The 18,779-nt window shown below is 52.0% G+C and overlaps 1 protein-coding gene across 1 annotated transcript; it reads left to right on the forward strand.

Annotated features, from left to right (window-relative positions):
- The first annotated feature begins 8,953 nt into the window (after positions 1–8,953).
- Positions 8,954–12,565, forward strand: LOC122391396 (sulfated surface glycoprotein 185-like). Its single transcript, XM_043385244.1, has 4 exons — positions 8,954–9,052; positions 9,200–9,260; positions 9,420–9,576; positions 12,037–12,565. The coding sequence occupies exons 1-4, from the start codon at positions 8,954–8,956 to the stop codon at positions 12,329–12,331; spliced, it is 612 nt and encodes a 203-aa protein (XP_043241179.1). The 3' UTR covers positions 12,332–12,565.
- The last annotated feature ends 6,214 nt before the right edge of the window (positions 12,566–18,779 follow it).

Below are 18,779 nucleotides of genomic sequence, written 5' to 3' on the forward strand. Positions count from 1 at the left end.
CCTCCTGTAAGGGATTTTCGCTGGGGGGGGGGGGGGGGGCAGAGGCTCATGGAGCCAAACCTAGGGTTCCCTCAAATCCTGTTTTCTCATCGGATTTAGGCCACTTATTTTTAGTCATAGCCGTGACACGATTATCTTTTCTTAACTAAGAAAAATAAAAATAGTAGCCTATCTTATCCATGCTTTGATATTTATTTGTAACCCTTTCACATTGCCCGACCAGGTGGTTACAAAAATGAAATACAAAGGAAATACGAACCTCCCAATTTTAATGCTATCTTGCTCAAAATTGTGCGCTGAACCTGAATCCCCTGTCAGCATTTGGGGCCTGGGGGTAGGTCTGGTCAGGTAAGCTCAGGTCAACCAGTGTCCAGTAGCTAGCCTAGGTGTCATGCCAGGTAGCCACAGTAGGTGTCAATTACCACTGAAAGGGAGCTTCGTAACATGGGAAGCTTCGTAACATATTTTTTGGCACCAAAACCTCTCTTGAAAATGGATCCTAAATTCGACATCTGCAAAAAGGACACTAATACATGTTGAAACTTGAAAAGGTGAAGCAAGGTCATCTAAGCTCAGTAACCTTGACCACCTGACCCTAATGCGAGTTGCGACCCTGACACCTACCATAAGGCATGGTATTACAATCATTCCACCAGTTTGCGCGTTTTTTTTAAGACACAAATAGTCTGAAAACGCGTCGATAATGTGCGCTAACACGCAGAATCGCGATTCTGCCATGCCATGGTCTCTAGAAACACGCCATAGGTCAAGGGTCATGGGGTTGGGGGTCATATAATTGTCATGATGTGTGTAATTTTGATTAGCTCGTGAATGCGAAAAGTTTCGCCGCGATCGGCCACCTTTTACGAGTTTTTTTTTTTTTACTGAGGGTCATGGGTGGGTCTATCCGACCTCCCAATAAGCGCGACGTTCAATTTCTCTCAAACACTCAGGGTATATTTTAACAAACTGACTGCGTCCCATTTGGGGACGCAGCCCCCTGCCTTTGGGACGTAGCCCTCGCGAAATTTGAACCACTGCGTCCCACACTGAAATGACAGGGTGTCAGCGGAAAAGTGCTAGCAAAAATAAGTAACATGCCTCGGTCTTTTACTGTGTAACAGATGTTGCTTTTCGATTGCTTTGTGCCCTGATTTACTATGTACCTAAGCACAAACATACCCTCTCCATTCCTTGTGCCTTGCTCTATCCTGAAGTCGTACACCTTGTTATATCCTCCCCTACTATACCCCTAGGGTATGTGCCCTGCCCAGTGTCCTGTCCTTACGTCTTGTACCTTGCCCTGCCCTTCCTTCAGGCCCTGTGCCCCGCCCTGTCCTGCCCTCAAATCCGATACCTTATGTACTCTGCCTTGAAGTTGTATGCGCTGTCTTCCCATCTTTACGCCCGTGCCCTGTCCTACCCTAGTTTGAGGCCCTGTGCCCTTCTCTGCCCTCAAGCCTCGTACACTTGTCCTGCCATCAGACCCCGTGCCCTGCCTTGCCCTCAGGTGCTGTGCCCTGTCCTGCCATCAGGTCTTGTGCCTTCCCATGCCCTCATGCCCCGGCCCAGCGTCCTTCCTCAAGCCTGATGCCTTGCCCTGCCTCAGGCCCCATGTGCATGCCCTGCCCGCAGACCCTGTCGTATTCTGCCATTAAGCCTTGTGCATTGTCTTGCCCTCAGACCCCGCCCTCGCACTAAGCTGCTGTGCTCTGCCCTGTCATCAGGCCTTGTGCTGTCCCATGCCATCAGCCCTGTGTCCTACTCTGCCCTCAAGCCTTGCACACTGCATTTCCCTAAGGTCTCGTGTCCCACTGCTCTCAGGCGCTGTGCCCTGCCCTGCTATCAGGCCTTGTGGTGTCCCCCGTCCTCAGGTCCCGTGCCGTTTCCCGTCCTCATGCCCTTACCTGTCCTCACAACCTGTGCTTTGTTCTGCCCTCATGCCCTGAGCCTTGTCTTGCCCTCAGGCCCTATACCCTGTCTTGTCATACATTCAGGCCTTGTGCCCTACCTGTGTCCTTATATCTTGCTCTGCCCTTAGGTACTGTTTCTTGCCCTGCTCTAAGATCCTGTGTGTGTGTGTTGCCCTGCCATCAGGTGTGGTGTTCATCAGGTGTTCTAAGGCCCTGAATCTTGCACTACTTTCCAGCCCTGTGTAATGACAGCCTCAGACCCGCGCCTTGCCTTGCCCTCGGACCCTGCAACCTACCCAGTCCTCACGTGCCTAATGTGTCTTATCTTAGCCTCATGGCCAGTGCCTGCCCTGTCCTTAAGGCTCAGACTCTGTGTCCTGCCCTTCCCCGAGGTCCTGTTTAGAGATGTCAAGGTCGAGCCCGCAGGCCCGGCGCGGCCACCGGGCCTAATACCATTACCAAAACGGATTTGCAATGGTCTTTTGATGTTACAAAATATGTGAAAGAATGACTAATAGTAGATTGGCAATTCATAGGCGGCGTCAGAGCACCGAAGTTGGGAGGTGAAATCGACTTCCCTTTCTGCTTTCCTGGAACCGCCTATGATCCATCTCTTGTGATCACTTGTGAACCTCTAATACCCGAAAATAATGTTGATCCACCCACAGAATGAATACCTACCTACAGTTATAGTGCACCAGCATAGTGATCTTCACCCAAATGACTCACTTCGTGAATAGGACCTCCCAATGGACCTTCCGATGCCCTGGAACCGCCCCTGATCAGGGTATCAACTTGAAAATTTCAAATGATGTGCCTAGTTTAGTTCTAAGAAAAGTCACAAAATTTCAGCATCCTATCTTTAGCCGTTTCGAAGATATTCTCGAAAAACCTGAGGGACGGATGAAAACAACAACTCCCCTGCCACTAAAAGTGTTAACTGCCTGCCCCCGCCCCAGTGACGCGATTTTAGCTCCACTGGGGGCCAGCGGCATCACTTGCAGGGGCCACGGCCCCCAAGTTAACATGCTAGAGGGGGCCCTGGGGGCCAACCATATGTTTTGCCGCCCCCCCCCCATACACTTTTTACTCGGGACCCTCTCGTCTCGAGTTGAGAGGACGTTGTAACCTTCCAGAATAAACAAACTCAGTAAAAATAAGTTCCACGTATCTCCACGCACGGACTCCAAGGGACCCTTGTTGATCCAAGGAGGCCCTCTATCCATACTCGTCAACGGAGGCCCCTGAGACTGATGGCCTGAGAGGCGCTAGTGAATCTGAGGAGGCCGGAGGCCCCAATATCCGAACTGGTCTGGGAAGGCCCCTGACACTGGCGGTCTGAGAGGCCCGTCTATCCACACTAGTCAGAGGATGTCCCTGAGACTGGTGGTCTGGGAGGCCTCTCAATTTACATTAGTTAGAATAGGCCCCTGACACTGGCGGTCTGGGAGGCCCTTTACCCTCACTAGTCAGAGAAGGTCCCTCTATCCTCAATAGTCAGAAGAGGCCTCTGAGACTGATGGTCAGAGAGGTCCTAGTGAATCTGGGGAGGCCCCTCTCCACATTGTTCTAGGGAGGCCCCCGAGACTGATGGTCTGAGGGGCCCTTTTATTTATACTGACCACAGGAGCCCCCTAAGATTTTTGGTCTCAGAGGCTCTCCTGTTTATACTCACCAGAGGAGGCCCCTGGGATTGATAGTCTAACAGGCCCTTCTATTTATACTAGCCAGAGGAGGCACCTGAGACTGGTGGTTGGAGAGGTCCTACTATTCGTAATAGGTAGAGGAGGCCTCTGAAATTCAGGGTATCAGAGCCCTTTCCTATGCATACTAGCCAAGAGAAGACCCTGAAATTAATTATCTGAGAGGCTGATCTATTCATACTAGCCAGAGAAAGCCCCTGGGATTAACCCTCGCCTGCACATGCCATTTTCCCATCCTAGAACGCACATGGGGGGGGGGGTTGCCACACCCCCCCCGCCCCATTTCGTTCCTGTTGGAGATAGAGCTTTGCGGTAAAGACTGAAAAGATTCTTTGGGAAAAGACGAATCTAATGATGCCCAGTTTTACCTTCTCAGGTCAGGCATTGACCTTTCAGGTCAGGTCAAACTAAAAAAATGTTACTGTTTTGGGTCACCGTTGGATATCGAGTGCGCTGCTCATCATATACCGATGACGATGCCGTATTGTGGTGCCAAGCCAGCTAGAACCTCTATGTCACACTATCCGACCAGGTTTTTGCTGGTGAGGTCATCTCAGGTCAAGTTAGGTCAAGGTCAATGATATGTGTTTGTATGTCTGTGCGTGTCTGTGTGTATACTGATGTGTGCACCGATTGTTTATGTGTCCATATTACATGAGATCATGAAATGAGAAACTTTTACTAAATATACAGTCAAAGAAACTTCACAAAAAGTAAATTCCGCTTGCCTAAAACGCAATGTTTCCAGATGACCTAGGTTGACCTTGACCCTAACCTTGACATCTGTATATAGTCGAACAACATGTTCACTGATAGGGGGAGGTAAGACTGTGAAAAAGGCCGAAATCAATGTGTCAAAAGCTCACAAGACCCATGGCCAACGCAAGATATTGGGTATTTGTCATTTGGGTCATGACATGACCTGATGAACAAGGTCATATCTCCGAAACCCAAAACCACAGAGACTTGACATTTTCAGTGGACATCGAGAAAGGATAGAGGAGCAGCTATACGAAAAATCAGGCATCTAGCTCTAAAAATGTTGAGTGCAGAGCAGAAAAAACTACCTGGGCCCCCATGTGCGGACGAGGGTTAATGATCTGAGAGGCCCTTCTATCTGTACTTGCCAAAGGAGGCCCCTGAGACTGATGGTGGCCAGAAGAGGCCTTCGAGACTGATGGTCTGAGAGGACCTTCTATTCAAACTATGCAGAGGAGGTCCCTGAGAATAAAAGTCCTAAGAGCCCTGCGGCGGCACTGGCCGTTAAAAAAAAACTGGCCATATTTCGGCTCGGCAGGGCCCCACAGAGCTCGTGAGAGCACCTCGAGGGCTGCTAAGTAGACACGCTTATCTCCATAAGGGTGCCACACCAGCTTCTGAAGGCTCCTTGTAGGCACCTAAGGGCCCCTTCCGGCCTCTAACGGCTCCACCCGCCTGTAATGGCTCCACACCAGTGTTTATGAGCGCCACACACCGGCGCCTTTGAAGGTCATACCTACCAGTGTCTCTTAAAGGAAATAGTTCACTTTTCACATGGTTTTTTTTTTTACTGGAATAGCAGTTTCGTACTTTGTAGCTTGAGCTGAGACTAGCACAAAGATGATTGGCTCTTTGTGGCTTTTACGGCTCAACAATTACCCTAGACGAAGATATTCCATTTCTCATTCCAAAAAGAGTGCCTTTCAGAGGAATGCGCGCTTTGCAGAGGAATGCAGTCACCTCATCGTCAGCCAATCAGCATGGGTAGGTTTGAACTACACAATATGATTGGTCAACGCGTTGTAAGGTTCCGCGATAAACATAATTTTATATAGAATATAGTTCTTCCTAGATTAAAATATGGAAAATAATCCTTCATACAAAAAGGTTTTATTTTATTTTCTGATAATTATGATCATGAAAATCATTAATCTGTAGTAAAATACAAATTTCAGGAAAATGAACAATTTCCTTCAAGGCCCGATATCGGTGGCTCTGAGGGCCCACACCGGCGCCTCTGGGGCCCACACACGTGTGCATCTCAACTCTCAAGGCTCTATAGGTGCATCTGAAGGACCCACACCGACACCTCTGAGGGCCCCACACCAGTATCTCTGAGCTCTAAATGCCCCACACCGGTGACGAGGAGTGAGGACACACCGGCGCCAGAGAACACTAACGGCTCCACAAGGCCACTGAAGGCACCACACAAGCTCTCACTGAGCTCTAATATCCCATACCGGCCTCTGAGGGATACCGGCCTCTGAGGGATACCGGCCTCTGAGGGTCTGAGAGGCCCGTCTATCCACAGTCCACACTAGTCAGAGGAGGTATAGTATCTGAGACTTCGGACTATTATTCTCAGGGGCCTCCCATGCCTAGTTTGAATAGAAGGGCCTCTCAGACCATCAGTCTCAAAGGCCATTTCTGGCCACCGTCAGTCTCAGGGGCCACCTTTGGCAACTATAGATAGAAGGGCCTCTTAGATCATCAATCCCAGGGGCTTTCTCTGGCTGGTATGAATAGAAGGGCCTCGCAGATTATTAATTTCAGGGTCGTCTCTTGGTTAGTATGAATAGGAGGGGCTCTCAGACCCTTAAGTTCATGGGCCTCCTCTGCCTTTTATGAATAGTAGGTCCTCTCAAACCACCAGTCTCAATTGCCTCCTCTGGCCAGTGTGAATAGAAGGGTCTCTCAGACCATCAGTCTCATTGGCCTTCTTCCGGCCAGTATAAATATAAGGGCCTGTTAGACCATCAATCCCAGGGGCGCCTTAGGTTAGTATAAATAGAAGAGTCTCTCAGACCATTTATCTCAGGGGGCTCCTGTGCAGCTGTGGCTAGTATAAATAAAAGGGTCTCTCTGACCATCAGTCTCAGAGGCCTCTTCTGACTATTGAGGATAGAGGGGCCTCTTCTGACTAGTGAGGGTAGGGGGATCCCAGACCACCAATGTCAGGGGCCAATTCTGACTAGTGTAGATGGAGGGGCCTCCCAGACCACCAGTCTCAGGGACCTCCTCTGACTAGTGTGGATAGACGCCAGACGGGCCTCTCAGACCGCCAGTGTCAGGGGCCTCCCCAGACTAGTGTGGATATTGGGGCCTCCTCAGATCCACTAGCGCCTCTCAGGGCATCAGTTCCAGGGGCCTCCGCTGACGAGTATGGATAGAGGGCCTCCTTGGATCAACAAGGGTCCCTTGGACTCTGTGCGTGGGGATTCGTGGAACTTATTTTTACCGAGTTTGTTTATTCTGGAAGGTGACCACGTCCTAGACGAGAGGGCCTCGAGTAAAAAGTGGGTGTGGGGGGGGGGGCAAAACACATGGTTGGCCCCCAGGGCTTCCTCTGAGATGCTAGGGGGGGGGGGGCGTGGCCCCCGCAGTGATGCCGCTGGCCCCCCAGTGAAGCTGAAAAGAAAAATAGGTCCTCTCGGCATCACTTATCATTCTGCTAGGGACTTCATGGTGGTGCGCCGCCCCGCATGAAAACTGCGCGGCTTGAATCAGGCATAAGTACACGTTCAGAAACTGAGCCCACCTGTGCAGCCTGGTTGAGTGGCTCTAACCAATGGCTAGCCAGGATGTTGCGCCGGTAATACTTATCACTGATAGTGGTTTTCTGTGGCATCATGAACAGCTTGAATATTACACAGCAGCTGAACATGCTTCAGGTCTAGATTTTGGCCGGATGTTTGACGCCGGGCGACGCCGTTCGAGCTGCTGGCAGCCCACACATGGTCAATTTGACGGCTCAACGGATATCGCAGCTCGAACGGCTTCACATCCGACCAGGCCACCTCATTCATCTCTTCCTTCGACCAGTGGACACGCCCTGGCCTAAGTCCAAAGGTGGTGGACTGGTTGTTTTCCCGTCAATTTCATTGTCTTCTTCATAGATAACAGTAGAACTGTTCTACTGTTAGTTCTACTGTTATCTATGTCTTCTTCAGTTTGAAGGGCAGCAAAACCAAGCTAAAGGGCGGGTAATGGTGAATCATGATGTGGGACCTCTTATTATCTGCCTTGGTAAGAATTCGAGTCTGTTTGCGTTTCCCTGTCGCTATCTTGACAGCTCTTCTCACCACTTGGCAAAGGGCGCCTTTTGCGATCAAGGACGGACTGAGTCTGCCACCAAGTCCCAGTCTGTTACGCCTCAGGCAGATGTGCTACTGGCTGCTGCTGATGTCCAGCTGCTGACAGACCAGCTCCTGGCTCATGCCACCATGCCACCAACACTTAGCCTTACTACGAAACGAGAGACTGTACTCCCTTCTCTCCACTTCCTTGAACGAGAACTATCAAATGAAACCGTTGGCGACTCGACTCTTACTAAGAGCAAGAGTCATTTCGCAAGGTCAGGTCACTGCTGAGTTGAGAGCAGATACCAGAGATATGTCTCATGGAGCTGAGCTGGCGGCCGCCGCGCCGGTGCACGCGTACTTGAGCTCGTGACATCCGTGCTGGGGGCACTCGTATGCGAACCGTGGTGGCGTTGCCTCTGTGACCCGGGGGCTACCTGGCCGGCTCGAATACGCGGCGATGGCGGGCAGGGCGCCCGAGTTCGATGCGGTCGTTGAGTGCTTCGGTGCTTATACGCGGCGGTTAAATCAGTACTTTGTGGCGCAAGATATCGGGAGTGATCAAGAAGCAAAGAAGCGGGCCGTGCTGCTTTGTGCGATCGGCGCAAAAACGTTCGGTCTGCTGGAAGATCTTATTGCTCCAGCCACTGTAAGTGAGAAAACATACGATCAGCTGGTCAGCGTTTTGCAAAGTCACTTCGAGCCGGATAAATCTGAAATAGTGGCCAGATTCCGGTTTCATTCGTGCTTCAGGAATGATGGTGAGACAGTTGCTAATTTTCTAGCGCGGGTTCGTAAGCTGTCTAAAGACTGTTCGTTCGCACCCAATGTCCTTAATGAAATGCTGCGTGACCGTTTGGTCTGTGGCATACGGAACGAGTTGCGGCACACGGCACATACGGCACACGAGTCGGCGGCAGCGAGTGCGGCTGAGCTCAGCGGCGGTGCTGAGCAGCGAGCAGATGGAGCCTTCGTTCATCGGCTGACTGGTGCCCGGGGTCCGCTGCGGCTGCGTAGCAGTTCTAGGGGTGCCGGTGCTGCCCGCGCTCCTGCCGGCTACAGGGACGGCGGTGGCGGCGCAGCGGACTCCAGAGCTGGTGGTCGGCTGCGCTCTCAGCATGACAGGACGACGCCCGGGCCAGCACGGCGGCGAGCTGTTTCAGGTGCCTGAGGTATCATCAGCCGGACACGTGCCCGTTCATCGATAAGGTGTGCTACAGCTGTGGCCTCAGGGGTCACGTCCGAGCTGCCTGCAGGAAGAACCAGCAGCACCTCCGCCATGTCTCGGCTGATGGCGACGCGTTACAAGGGTCGGACGCGCAGGAGGGTAGCAGAGAGGACGGCACTACGCAACCGAGGAGTTCTAGTCCCGGGACCGGTGAGGAGGTGTACAGCATTTTCACCGTCCGGACCGGCCTCGGTGTCAGGCGACCGCCGCTGATGGTGCCGGTAGCGCTCGACGGTCAGAAGGTCGAGATGGAGCTGGACACCTCTGTCGGTCTGCTCTGACGCCGGGTTTCGGCAGCTCTGGCCCTGTGGAGGGCCGAAGCTGGAACCGTGTTCGGTGAAGCTGAAGACCTACAGCGGTGAGCAGCTGCCAGTCATGGGGCAGGCCGCAGTGAACGTTCAGTACGGCGGACAGGCTCAGCGACTACCTCTCATCGTTGTCGAAGGTGGCGGGCCCTGGCTGTTCGGCAGGAACTGGCTGGGACACATCAGGCTCGACTGGCCCTCCATCTGTTGAGTGACTGCGGAGACCCGTGTGCAGCCCATCCTGGACGAGTTCGCTGACGTCTTCAAGGAGGAGCTGGGCTGCTATCGAGGCGGGGAAGTCGGCATCGACGTAGACCCGGACGTCCAGCCTCGTTTCTTCAAGCCTCGCACCGTACCGCTGGCCTTCAGGGAAGCTGCGGACGCCGAGCTGGAGGACCAGATCCGTGGCGGACTCTGGGAACAGGTACGGCACAGCAAATGGGTGGCTCCCTTGGTGGTTGTCCCCAAGGCTGGGGGTCAGTCAATAAGGGTGTGTGGGGACTACCGCTTGACCGTCAACAGGGCTGCTAAGGCAGAGCAGTATCCCTTGCCGCGTGTGGAGGAACTGTACTCAAAACTGTCGGGATGTACCATATTTTCAAAGATCGACTTGAAAAACGCGTATAATCAGCTTCCGCTAGATGAAAAGGCCCGCGAGTATCTCACGGTAGACACCCCGAGGGGTCTTCTTCGACCCCTTCGGTTGACCTTCGCCTATTCGAGTGCAGTGTCGCTGTTCCAACTTCCAGCGGACGCTGGAAACTGTCCTGGCTGGTATCTCTGGCGTTCGGGTCTTCTTGGACGACATTGTAGTCGCGGGTGTCGATGCCGCTGCGCATGACGAGGCCCTCCGGCAGGTTCTTAGACGGCTGGAGGAAGCGGGTTTTAGGGTCAACAAGGCCAAGTGTAGCTTCGGCGTCAGCAGCGTGACCTATCTGGGGCTTAAGATAAGCAGCCGTGGTGTGGAGACCACCGACGAAAAAAACGGCCACGATTGTCCGTGCCCCGGAACCGCGGGCTGCTAAGGAACTGCGTAAGTGGCTAGTAATCAACTACTATGGGAAATTCCTTGAGAACCTGGCGAGTGTCTTGGCTCCGCTCTATCGTCTTCTAAAGGCAGATCAGCCCTGGCAGTGGGCTGAGGCAGAGAAGTCTGCTTTTCGGAAAGCCAAAGAGATGCTAGTTAGCCCTCCTGTACTAGCCCATTTTGATCCCGCCCTTCCGGTGGTTCTCGCCTGTGACGCGGGACCGGTCGGCATTGGCTGTGTGTTGAGTCAGCGGACGTCACAGGGCGAGCGACCTGTGGCCTACTATTCGCGCACGTTGAATGACACCGAAACTAGATACTCACAGACTGATAAAGAGGCATTAGCTGTAGTGACCGGCGTTAAAAAATTTCACTATTACCTAGCGGGGCGAACTTTCACTATACAGTCAGATCATAAGCCTCTCATAGGCCTCATAGGAGAGCAGAAACCTTTGCCCGTGATGGCGTCACCTAGGATGGTCCGCTGGGCTCTGATGCTTGGGGCCTACTGAGTACCGGCAAGGATCTAAGCAAGGCCACTGTGACGCGCTTAGCAGGCTGCCTTCGTGCGAGGAGGCTTGTTCGAGCGTTCCAATTCCGGCTGAGACTGTCCATTTACTTGAGTTCATCGACTCATCCCCATTTCCCAGTGAATGTGTCTCAGATACAGCGGTAGACCGCTCTGGATCCCGTGTTGTCAGCGGTACATCGATATGTCAGAGATGGCTGGCCGGATGTCAACAGTGTTTCCCTCAGCCCTGATTTTCAGCCGTACAGGTCCCGTATAGGTGAACTGAGTGTGCAGGATGGCTGTGTTTTGTGGGGGTCACGAGTGGTGGTCCCGCCGCAGGGACGGGGTGCCATGTTAAAGTTATTACATGAAGGTCATGCTGGCGAGTGTAGAACCAAAATGTTGGCTAAAATGTATGTTTGGTGGCCAAAAATCGATGACGACATTCGTGATATCGTGAAGTGTTGTGTGAAGTGTCAGGAACTGAAGGGCAGGGCCCCTGACGCTCCACTGCATCCTTGGCAGTGGCTGACTCGACCTGGCAGCGAGTCCATGTAGACTATTGCTCGGCTAACGGATAGATGTTTCTGGTGATAGTCGACGCCCACTCCAAATGGATGGACGTCTACCCAACTCGTTCCTCCGACTCACTGATCACGATTGAAAAATTACGAGCGTCGTTTGCGTGCTGGGGAGTGCCAACAGTGCTAGTGACAGACTACGCCCAGTGTTTTGTATCACAGCAATTCAAAACGTTTTGCAGTGTAAATGGGATCAGGCACTTAACGACACCCAGCCTATCACCCAAATCAAACGGCTTAGCCGAAAGAAGCGTGCAAAGCTTCAAAAACGGGCTGTACAAACAGATCTCGGGGTCCATTGAGACCAAGGTCTCTCGATTTCTGTTTAGGTACCGCACAACACCGCATACTACGACCTCATGTACGCCCGCCGAATTATTTCTGGGTCGTGTGCCACGCACTCATTTAGATGGTGTGCTACCAGATAGGCAGGAGCGTATACGGAGACAGCAGGAGGCTCAAAAGACGTACCGTGATCGAAATGCCCGTGAACGATGTCTGAACCCGGGTGACCCTGTGTATGTGCCTGCTGTCGATAGATTGCAGGGATTGGAGCGTTGTCGGTGGGCGCCCGGTCGTGTAGTGTTCGTAGAGGGAGTTAAGGTCACTGTGGAGCTAAATGACGGAAGGGTGATTGTGCGGCACGCCGACCAGGTTCGTGAGCGATATTCAGCTGTTCCGCATGTCGCTAACGATCCTCTCCGTTCCAGAGTGACACCGATACCTGCTCCTGATCCGGTCACGGAGAGCGCCGCTGCATCTGCACGGCATGCTCCCGTTCCCGGACAACTGGCCTCCACTCCCGACCGGCTGCCGGCTCCTGATCGAGCGCCTGCTCCTGGCCGGCCGCCTGTTCCGGCGCCGCCAGGGCTGACCGGAGCGGTGCCCGCGCCGGGTGTGACCACCGTCCCGCCGTCCGCACCCTCTCCCAGCGCGCCGCGGTACCGGCTGAGAGACCGGTCCACCCTGCGGCCCCCAGACCGATACGTGGCGAGCTATGAGTAGGCGTTTTGTTTCAGTTGTTATTTGTTCTGTGAGGTGCGTATTTATTTGCTTGTCCATGCTGTGCAAGTATTCGGGGTGGAGGAGTGTCATGGAGCTGAGCTGGCGGCCGCCGCGCCGGTGCACGCGTACTTGCGCTCGTGACATGCGCTCATGACACTCGTATGTGAACCGTGGTGGCGTTGCCTCTGTGACCCGGGGGCTACCTGGCCGGCTCGAATACAGTTTGGACCGAGACACCGTCTGTGATAATATGCATTCATCCAATTTTCCAGGTTCCACATTAAACAAGAAACTGTGCGAGCAGATATGGCGAAAAAATAGATGTCCGGATAATTTCGTTACACCCTGTATGTTCTAGTGCAAACTAATGCTATGATGCTAGGGGAGCGGCTGCAGGCTGGCGTAGCGCGTGCGGCCTTACGGTGGTTGGGTGAACGTGCCACCTTCTGCTGTGGGGTGGGTGGGGTGGGGGAGGTCCTCCTTGACCCCGTGCCGGCCCCGCCACCTGTGCTGCGCCATCTTTGGGCTGGCGACGGTGTGGAAGCGCGTACCTTCCGTCAGTTTTCCAGGCATCTGAAGTCTGAACTCGGCGCTGGCCCTGTCGTCGATGTCTGCGCGTGAGCCGTGACGGGTGCCACAGCCTGCTGGCACCGGCGGGTACGTGCCGTGTACATGTGGTGCGGACTGCGGGACCGACTTGAACCACTCGAAGCCAACGGAGACCAGCCACCCTCATTCGCTCAGATTTATGTGAACGACCCACGAGCCGAAATACTGATGCCGAGGACCACGCACGCATTGTGGCATCACATAGAGAACACCTATTACATCCGGGAACGACTCCGATCGGCCATTTTCGGGAAATTTACCGTCCGCGGTGAATATTCCTGGGAATATGCTCTGAACGTATCAACCGAATTTGATGTTAGTGCCGGACCCGTGGACTCGGAACTGCACACAGAAAAATATTAACACCGTTAGCGGTGTAATTGCACAGTACATATCTGAGCACTTGAGGAAAGTTAATTTAGTCCCTTCCCCGCTTAAATTACTCGCGCTTCCAAATGAACACCAGGAAGAAGGTAATAGAACACTGTTAGGAGGGTTGGGTGTTTTGCTACATGTAGTAAAACACCCAACCCTCCTAACAGTGTTCTATTACCTTCTTCCTGGTGTTCATTTGGAAGCGCGAGTAATTTAAGCGGGGAAGGGACTAAATTAACTTTCCTCAAGTGCTCAGATATGTACTGTGCAATTACACCGCTAACGGTGTCAATATTTTTCTGTGTGTGCGTCACTAATGCCTGTTCATAAATGTAACGCGGCGTGAGCCATCCATGGACTGCGTGTTTCTTTTTTCCAACCAAAGGTAAGCACTATACCTGAAGATGCTTCTTTGTAACCAAACCAAACAAAAACTAACAACCTAACCTAACCTAACTTGACCTAACCTACAGCCTACAAACCTACAACGCGCCAAAAATTTCAGCCGCCGGCGGGATTCGAACCTTCGGTCCTCTGAACACGGGGCGAGTGCGCTAACCAACCACTTCACCTCGCAGACAGCTGGCCGGATAAAGGTATTGTAAGTCACTTGACAATGACGCACTGGGATATACTCCGTATAGCGCCTTCCTTTGATTGGAAAAAAGAATTACTTACGCCCGTGGACTAGCCTCTTCAACTCCGTAGCAGTGTCTCCCAATCTGCGGAAAGTTCAGCTGGTCGCATGATAACCGTGGCGAAGTTTTCTGGCTCTGTTTCAACGGCTCCTTCATATTCCCTTCATATCAGCATAAGCCAGATTTAGGCTAACTTGCAATTAAACGATCAAAAATGTTAGCTTAAGTTTCGTTAGGGTAAATTAAACGGTGTTTTATTTGGTTAGGCTAAGCCCGAAAAACGCGTATTTATGAGCTATTATGAAACAGTCCATAGGCGTAGGAACAGGGGGGGCCAGGTGGGCAAGTGCCCACCCACTTTTCGAGGTGGGGGGGCCAACCATGTGTTTTGGCCCACCCACTTTTTACTCGAGGCCCCTCGTCTCGATTTGAGAGGACGTCGTCACCTTCCAGAATAAACAAACTCGGTAAAAATAAGTTCCACGAATCCCCACGCACGGACTCCAAGGGGCCGTGATGGATCCAAGGAGGCCCTCTGTTCATACTTATCAGTCGAAGCCCATGAGACTGATGGCCTGAGAGGCCCTAGTGGATCTGAGGAGGCCCCAATATCCACACTGGTCTGGGAGGCCCCTCCATTCACACTAGTCAGAATAGGCCCCTGACACTGGCGGTCTAGCCGAGGCCCCCTACCCTCACTAGTCAGAGGAAGACTGATGGTCTGGGAGGCCTATCCATCTACACTGTAGTCAGAGGAGGCCCCTGAGACTGATGACCTGAGAGGCCCTTATAATCACACCAGGCAGAAGAGGCCCATGATACTGATGGACTGAGAGGCCCTTCTATTCATACTGGCCACAGGAGACCCCCAAAACTTTCGGTCTGGGAGGTCCCTCAATCCGGCACCAGTCAGAAGAGTCCCCTGAGACTCAGATGGTCTGGGTCCTGAGAAGCCCTTATATTCACACTAGGCAGAGGAGGCCCCTGAAACTGATGGTATGAGAGGCCCCCATATTCACACCAGTCAGAAGAGGCCCCCGAGGCTGATGGCTGTGAGGCCCTTCTGTTCATATAACTGGCCACTGGAGGCCCCTGAAACCGGTGGTCTGGGAGGGCCCTCTATCCACACTAGTCAGAAGAGGCCCCTGAGACCGATGGTCTGAGAGGCTCTTATATGCATACTGGCCACAAGAGGCCCCTGAGACTGATAGTCAGAGAGGTCCACTCGTAATGAATCTGAGGGGGCCCTCTATCCACATTTACAATTTTCTATGGAGGCCCCCGGGACTGATGGTCTGAGAGGCCCTTTTATTTATACTGTCCACAGGGGCCCCCTGAGATTAATGGTCTGAGAGGCTCTTCTATTTATACTAACCAGAAGAGGCCCCTAGGATTGATGGTCTAACAGGCCCTTCTATTTATACTAGCCAGAGGAGGCCCATGAGACTGATGGTCTGAGTGTTGAATAGGTCATCTGCCTATTCAAACTAGGCAGATGAGGCCCCTGAGAATGATAGTCCGAAGAGCCATGCGGCGGCAACTGGCCGTGGCCATATTTCGGCTCGGTAGGGCCCCACAGAGCTCATGAGAGCACCTCAAGGGCTCCTAAGTAAACACGCTTATGGGTGCCACGCCGGCTTCTGAAGGCTCCTTGTAGGCATCTAAGGGCCCTTTCCGGCCTCTAACGGCTCCACCCGCCTGTGATGGCTCCACACCAGTGTTTATGAGCGCCACACAGCGGCGCCTTTGAGGGTCATACTAGTGTCTCTTAGGGCCCTATATCGGTGGCTCTGGGGGCCCCACACCGGCGCCTCTGTGGGCCACCACACCTGTGCATCTCAAGGCTCTATATGTACATCTGAAGGACCCACACCGACACCTCTGAGGGCCCCACACCAGTATCTCGGAGCTCTGAAGGCCCCACACCGGTGACTCTGAGGACTCACCGGCTCCTGAGAGCACCATGTTGATGTCTAACGGCTCCACAAGGCCACTGAAGGCACCACACAAACTCTCACTGAGCTCTAATCTCCATGTACCGGCCTCTGAGGGATTTAAGCCAGCGCATTCATAGCTCCACACCAGCAATTGTAAGGGCTTCACACTGAAGTATCTGAGGGTTCCACACCGGTGTCTCTAAGGGCCACATACCGGCATCTCTGAGCAGGGTTGTGCTCGACTCAAAAAAATTTGCCGACTCGACTCATCATTCAACTTCAGAAAGCCCTGACTCAACTCTGACTCAAACAAGGAGCTGATTTTTTCCCTTGACTCGACTCATGACTCAAGCGGCTCAATGAAAATATGAGTTGACTCAAACTTGACTCAAATTTTGCGTTGAGTCAAGTGTGTTGACTCAAAATTGACTCAGATAAAAGTTGTTGAGCGGGGGGGGGGGGGTGAAAAAAATCTGGCAGCAGGGCCAGGCCTAAGTTGTTAAGCGTGGGGGGGGGGAGAATGAAAAGCTTTATATTGTTTTTAGAAAGATGAGTCAGCTGACTCATGTTCCTAAATGTTTTTGACTCAACTCAATGTCAAAAATTATTTTACTGACTCAACTCTGACTCAACTCAACACCTTAATATTTTTGTCTGACTCAACTTTGACTCAACTCAACAGCTCAACATTTTCTCCGACTCGACTCAAACCTGACTCATCTGAGTCAGAGTTGAGTCAAATCTCTGACTCGACTCATGAGTCAAGCACAACCCTGTCTCTGAGGGCCCCATACCGGCGTCTCCGAGGGTCCACATCTGGCGGGCACCCATCAGCGACTGAATGTCCCACACTGTCGACTCCGAGAGCCCCATCTGCGTCTGGGAGCACCATGCCGTCTCTAAGAACCACAGCGGCTCCTCCGTACGAAAGATGGGCGTCTCCATGCCAAAGGGGAGCGGTTCTGAGACAGTAGGGCACCTACGTGCAATAGAGGGGCGCCTATGAAGCCCATAGGGGCGCCTCAATGCGAAAGAGGGGCGCCTCTGAGGCCTACATATATGGGCGTCCACATGCAATAGAGGTCTGCAAATTGCAATTGATCATTGCCATTGGGGTGCATTCATAAGAAACAGGGGCGCCGGCATGGCAAAGAGAGGCGCCTTCAAGTGTCTATAAAAGAGAGACGCCTATGATAAGCGCACAGTGTATGCGACAACGGGGCGACTGTGGGACATTTAGGGATGTCTCTGATGACTATAGGCACATAGGGCGCTTATATGCCAAAGAGGGCGCCTATGAAGCTAATGGGGGCACCTGGGAAACGAGGAAGACATTTGTGTAAGGGTTTTCAGGGGTCATGCGCCGTTTGCGGCAAATAGATTCTAAAAAAAAAAATCGGAGGGGGAAGAAGTTTTAAAAATGGTGCGGACTTTCCGCACTGTTCGCTTTAGCGGTTACGCCCCTGGGTACATCTGCCCGATCTCAGAAGCTAGATTTGGAGGTCATACTTGAAAGCAGCCAGCAGGATGAGGCAAAAGTTGGAGGCCCCTGAAAATAGGAGGCCCCCAGGAAAAGGAGGCCCCTTGACAGGGTGGCCCACCCACTTTTCATGACGTTCCTACGCCCGTGTGAAACACACTCGAATGACAACGGATTCCTGTATTATTTCATCGATCAGATAAGAATAAGACACGTATAGAGATGAATTGATGACAGCCCGCCGTGAGCATGCAACTTAACAATCAGTCCCAAGTTATCTTCATATACGTCTAATATACCTAAATATTTTTGACTTGAGCTAGATTCCGAGTAAGGTGATTCATCCCCCTGGCGGCTGGTAGGTATCTAAAAGCCATAGTTAAGGCATTGCTCCTATAGAGAGGTGCTTTAACTCTCGCCCGCACATGCCATTTTCCCATCCTAGAACGCACAATGGGGGGGGGGGGGGTTGCCACCCCCGCGCCATTTCGTTCCTGTTGGAGATAGAGCTTAGCGGTAAAGACCAAAAAGATTTTTTTGGGATGAGACGAATCCAATGATACCCAGTTTTACCTTCTCAGGTCAGTCATTGACCTTCCAGGTCAGGTCAAACTAAAAAATGTTGCTGTTTTGGGTCACCGTTGGATTTCAAGTGCGCTGCTTATCATATACCGATAACGATGCCGTTTTCTGGTGCCAAGCCAGCTAGAACCTCTTAGTCACACTACCCGACCAGGTTTTTGCTGCTGAGGTCATTTCAGGTCAAGTTAGGTCAAGGTCAATTATATGTGTTTGTATGTCTGTGTGTGTCTGTGTGTATACTGATGTGTGCACCGATTGTTTATGTGTCCATATTACATGAAATCATGATCTGAGAAGCTTTTACCGAAAATGCAGTAAAAAAAAAATCACAAAAAGCAAATTCCGCTTGCCTAAAACGCAATTATCTTAGATGACCTTGACCCTGACCTTGACATCTGTATATCGTCGAACAACATGTTCCATGATAGGTGGGAGGTAAGACTGGCAAAAAAGGCGGAAATCAAGGTGTCAAAAGCTCACAAGGCCCATAGCCAACGCAAGATGTTGAGAATTGGCCATTTGGGTCATGACATGACCTGAAAAACAAGGTCATATCTCCGAAACCAAAAACCACAGAAACTTGAACTTTTCAGTGGACATCAAAAAAGGATAGAGGAGCAGCTATACGAAAAATCAGCCTTCTGGCTCTAAAAATGTTGAGTGCAGAGCAGAAAGACTACCTGGGGGAGGGGGGAGGGGGGTGGCAACCACCCCTCCATGTGCGGGCGAGGGTTAATTGAAGATTAAGAGAGGTGCTTTAATTTAAGAATTTTATTCTTTTGCACCAATCTTATAACATTTTTGTGTATGTTTTGCTCATTTGTAAT

The sequence above is a fragment of the Amphibalanus amphitrite genome, unplaced genomic scaffold (assembly GCF_019059575.1).
Source record: "Amphibalanus amphitrite isolate SeventyFive unplaced genomic scaffold, NRLGWU_Aamphi_draft 000022F_arrow, whole genome shotgun sequence".
In the NCBI taxonomy this organism is placed as follows: domain Eukaryota; kingdom Metazoa; phylum Arthropoda; class Thecostraca; order Balanomorpha; family Balanidae; genus Amphibalanus; species Amphibalanus amphitrite.